The following is a 5,358-nucleotide window of genomic DNA, read 5'->3' on the forward strand; positions in this document are numbered from 1 at the left end:
TTCTAGTAATGCAAATAACCCATTTGCAACGTCTTTGTTGCCTTCTCAACCGGACCCCTCTCCAGTCCAATCCCCGTCTTAATTCACAATTCTGATGATTGTGGCAGTGACGGACATTTCCTTTTGGCAGCTCGGTGGCCCCCAAAGGAGAGGCACAAAGCCGTGGCACGTGTGTATTTGTATAGAGAACCATCAAACCGTAAAAGGAGGAGGGCCCGGGCGTGTGCCTCTGTCGGGGAGTGGCCGAGCGCACACATTAATGTAATAAACCGCAAGTACATCTGCTAAGCTATCTGCACATCCTTCAACGAAATCCACCAAACACAGGCTTTGAACCCTCCCACATCCAAATCCACCGGGATCTTCGTTTCGTCTGATTGGTTGAGGATGCGGCAACAAGGGGCGAGAACAATAGCATCATTCTGGCATAAAAAGAGTGCAGCTATGCCTTGGAGACGAAAACATTTCAGCACCACAGAGATCAATAGCTTAGCGAAAATATAAGTTAGCAACCGAGGCTCCTGGCGTGACTGTAATTTCACAAACCTGGATATCATCCGAGCCTTCGCCCACCTCTCCAAAGTGCCTTTCTGTCATTCGCAAAGATGCCTAAAGGATTCCTGGTAAAAAGAAACAAGAAATCAGCACATGTTTCCTACAGGACTCGTACAGATGAATATGAGCAGGAGCATCACATCCCAGCCTTTCAGAGTCAGGTGGACTCATCTCCGCCTGTCTCTATTGCGTCCAGTCCGGACCGCGCAGCTCCATCACCAGACATCGCAGCAGACGCCCCGGTCCCCAGTCTGGATGCTAAAGGGGTTCAGTTTGGCAACCAAGAGGCTGTGTACCAAGCCCTCTACAGCCCCACCAGGCCCATCAGCAAGGACCACGAGAGGAGATATTACGAAAGAAGTTTTAATCTAGGTTCGCCAATTTCTGCTGAATCATTCCCGACACCTGCCTCCCTCAGCAGTTTAGATCATCTCCTGTTCGCCCCCGTGGATTTGAAAATAGGCACTAGCAACAGCAACCGCAGCGGCACCACCAGCAGGATCCCCGCTACAGCCATCAGGGGCGGTACTAAGAGGCCCGCATCCGACACTGAGCGCAAGAGCAAACCTGCCTCCAAAAAACCCAAAGCCATCAGAAAACTGAATTTTGAAGACGAAATGACAACGTCTCCGGTACTTGGTTTGAAAATCAAAGAGGCTCCTGTCGACTTTAAACCCAGAACGCAGACGTCGGCAGGTGGGAAGCCGTTAGGAGAGTTTGTCTGTCAATTGTGTAAGGAAGCATACGCTGATCCATTTTCTTTGGCCCAGCACAAGTGCTCTAGGATAGTGAGAGTTGAGTACAGGTGTCCTGAGTGTGATAAGATGTTCAGCTGCCCGGCTAACCTCGCCTCTCACCGGCGCTGGCACAAACCGAGAGCGCAGAGTGCAGCCGGGATACCATCTACACCGAGCATCAAATCTGAAATCGCCAAAATTCCCCCCGGTGTCAAGTCCACCCCAGAGGAAGCCAAAGACCCAAGAATCGAGCTTCTGAGTGACAGAGACTCCCCCAGCCCAGGTATGTCTGAATCGGGCTCAGAAGACGGTTTATACAACTGCCAACACTGTGGGAAGAGGTTTAAGCGCCAAGCATACCTAAGAAAACACATCCTGGGACACCAAGCCTTGCAGAATAAAATGTTCGAGGACCACACGTTTCAAAACAGCGACAGAGTGGAAGAGCAGGTGCCAGTGTCCTTAATCTCAGAGGAAAATACAAACCAAAGTCCCCTGAATCTAAGCCCCGTGGACTGCCTTCTCTGCCCCGTTTGCGGGGAGAATTTCCCCAACAGGGCCAACCAGGAGAGACACTTGCGTCTCATGCACTCCTCCCAGGTGTATTCCTGCAAGTACTGCTCTGCCACTTTCTACAGCTCACCGGGACTCACGAGGCACATCAACAAATGTCATCCGTCGGAAAATAGGCAGGTGATCCTGCTTCAAATGCCCGTGCGCCCTGCTTGCTGAGCAAAGGGAGCGTTGGAAAACAAGTTAATTGCCTACACTACTGAAAGACAGGCATCTTGATGTTTAGATTGTGTGTTCGATGAGAGCTGTCCTATCCATGCCAATCAGATGGTTGTTGAATGCTTATCTATTTCTTGAAATAAAAAAATAGGCATATATTTTGAGATTTCTCTCAAATAGTTTATTGAAAGAAAACAAAGTGTTAGTTTGACTGTTAAAGGTATTTTTCTAGGACAGCTGCACACGTGCTCAAGTAGCCTAATAGCTTCTAGACCTAAGAACTGTTTCATTTTCCCTCATAAAAGCCTTTTAATTCACAGACTGTGAATTTCTGTTTCATTAAGCTTTATGCTAACTTATGAATCACAGGACAGACTTATCAACTTTGTCTTAAAAACGTGCAAATATCGAATCATTCCCTTTTAGTAGAACCACAAATGCCTTTAGAATATAGCCTAAACACATCGAAACTCTGCTGTACAACTGCCTTAAAAAAGTCAACATAATGATTGTTTTAATTTTGAATGCTGGCACATATTTTATTATTAATTGTTGCAATATTGTTTCGTCATAATACTTGTATTTATTTATTTATTCTATTTGCAATTCTATTCTGTAATTTATTGTTGTATTGTGTGATTATTCTGTGTCATTCTGGCAGTTCACATGTGGTAGCCAAATGTTTTGTCAAAATTAGGAGTTGTGATAATTGTCGTGGACCGGTCTAAATCTTCAATCTCCACAGCTCTTGTAAAACGTAAAGCTCTTATCTTAGATGCAATCTTTTTCTATGAACATTTTTATTTTCTTAAATGTTGGCTTTTATAGCGCTTTGATTGTATGTGTACACTGTTGTCATCTATCTGTCCATCAAAATAAAAAAATATTTTCAAAATGAAACCATTTATTTTGCTATAGTTTGACATTGACACAAACTGTCTTGAATAATACTACTCCTACATCACCCAGGTCTGCCTGCCCTCCCTGACTTCAAGTCATATCAACAAGAAAATAAACGGACCTATAGGGAATTATTCATTAAAATGGATGTCAGAAATAATTATTTGTCCTTTAGAAAAACAAAACAAAACCATTTTTAGCGTGTAAATTAGATATTATGGAAATCCACCTGGGTAGAAACTCAAGAGACACAATCTTCCGCCGAATAAGTCTAAATGGGGCGGCAGGGTAGCCTAGTGGTTATAGCGTTGGACTAGTAACCGGAAGGTTGCAAGTTCAAATCCCCGAGCTGACAAGGTACAAATCTGTCGTTCTGCCCCTGAACAGGCAGTTAACCCACTGTTCCTAGGCCGTCATTGAAAATAAGAATTTGTTCTTAACTGACTTGCCTAGTTAAATAAAGGTAAAAAAAAAATGGTAGGCTATTGGGAAATGGGTGTATATGGGGAAGAAGATGTCTTGAAAATTATTCTTTCATTTTCTCCACTGGACTTCGCCTACACAACAAAATATCATATACAATTTCTCTCAGCTTCACAACATTAATTTGGCTATTTGTGTGAATCTTCAGGCTATGTGAAAGCTCAAAACGAATCATAGATGAAGCCTACTCAAGTGGGTAATTAGTAAAGGATGTATAATAGCCTAATTACCATGGATACTCAAGCCATGATGCAGGCATATTCACTATGGATGCATCATTTCTACAATGATGTGACTGATGTCAGAGACTTCTCAAGGACTGTACTCCTCTAAACAAACCAACCTAATTCCTCATAGACCCCTTTCAGGTTTCATTTAACTGGGATTGCATCCGATGCCAGCAATTTTTTCTAGGCAACGGAAAAGATACCCTAAATTGATCGTCACTGTATTATTGATATGATGATTCAAGCCTGGTTTTGGTTTCTATAAAGAAGAGACAGAGAGCACTTAGCTTCCAGTCATAAATTGCCATAATGCTTGGTCAGAACATGGCTCAGGACAAAGAGGTGATGACCACACAACTCACCTCAAGAGCAGGACATTTCTCTTTTCTTGAGGAGACTCAGAATTTGATTTCCCCTTTTTAAATGGCTGCCTGACTGTCGAGGCTGAACATCCAGGTTCACATACACTCCCCATGGAGAGAAAGATTGGTAACAACTTCCAGAAGTGCGTGTGTGGCTTCAGACAGCCCATGAGGGGGTGGATACCATCATGTAGTTCACTAATGAGGACAGGCCTCTAGGCAGTAATCAGTAGACATTTGGAACTCTTGATATGTCACAATGTGAAAAATAGACTGTTCACATACACTGAGTGTACAGAACATTATAAACACCTGCTCTTTCCATGAAATCGACTGACCAGGTGAATGCAGGTGAAAGCTATGATCCCTTATCCCACTTCAATCGGTGTAGATGAAGAGACAGGTTAAAGAAGGATTTTTTAACCTTGAGACTTGGGACTGTGTATGTGTGCCATTCAGAGGGTGAATGGGCAAGACAAAAGATTGAAGTGCCTTTGAACGAGGTATGGTAGTAGGTGCCAGGCACACCGGTTTGTGTCAAGGTTTTTTATGCTCAACAGTTTCCAGTGTGTATCAAGAATGGTCCACCACCCAAAGGGCATCCAGCCAACTTGACACAACTGTGGGAAGCATTGGCGTCTACTCTGTGTAGAGTCCATGCCCCGATGAATGATGTGAGTGCAAAAAGGGGAGGGGGGGGGGGGTTGAAACTCAATATTAGAAAGGTGTTCCTAATGTTTGGTATACGCAGTGTGTCTTGAACCTATACCTTCTGCAGATCACTTTTAGTCTCCTTTCTTAACTTGTGAATATTCAAATCACATAATGTAGACAAACGCAGGAGAGCTTCAGAAAGTCCAAAGGGACATGGTCAGGCAAGATAGACGGACAGACACACATCACCAATTATCCTCTTAAGTCTAACAAGTAACAGTCCTCGCAGTGTTGGCTAGGTGCTGTAGACTTTGCACCTGTACCTTCGGTGGGGGCCCATTATCCCAGCCTCCTCTCCTGGAGCAGCAGGGGAACAGATGGGAAGGGGGTCAGGTTACCCCGGCTGCTGCTTCTGGGCCAGGGTTGAAAAACCAAGACAACAGCACCATCAAGTCACCCCTACACCCCATCGACCCCCCTTCCCCCAAAGCCAGAGGTTACAGTCAACCTGTCACTGCAGCCAAAGCAGCAGATTCTCACGAGATGATTCATGGAGGATAGGCGTTACTGTGACAGGGTTAGGTAGTAACCATCTCTGCAATGACAGTTTTAAAGGAAAAGGTTGAATTTACTTTCTCTACTTCCGCACCACTGCTATGAAAAAAACATTCAGATCAATAGACCCATACAAATAACACAGAGAACACA

At 44.3% G+C, this 5,358-nt stretch overlaps 1 protein-coding gene across 1 annotated transcript; it reads left to right on the forward strand.

Annotated features, from left to right (window-relative positions):
* The first annotated feature begins 344 nt into the window (after positions 1 to 344).
* Positions 345 to 2,918, forward strand: insm1b (insulinoma-associated 1b). Its single transcript, XM_024429926.2, has one exon. The coding sequence runs from the start codon at positions 606 to 608 to the stop codon at positions 2,022 to 2,024; it is 1,419 nt and encodes a 472-aa protein (XP_024285694.1). The 5' UTR covers positions 345 to 605; the 3' UTR covers positions 2,025 to 2,918.
* Positions 2,919 to 5,358: the final 2,440 nt, after the last annotated feature.

This window comes from Oncorhynchus tshawytscha, linkage group LG08, assembly GCF_018296145.1.
Source record: "Oncorhynchus tshawytscha isolate Ot180627B linkage group LG08, Otsh_v2.0, whole genome shotgun sequence".
NCBI lineage: Eukaryota > Metazoa > Chordata > Actinopteri > Salmoniformes > Salmonidae > Oncorhynchus > Oncorhynchus tshawytscha.

Bases quoted from the DNA above. Each gene is read 5' to 3' on its own strand.
- insm1b (XM_024429926.2), top strand. From the start codon at position 606: ATGCCTAAAGGATTCCTGGTAAAAAGAAACAAGAAATCAGCACATGTT.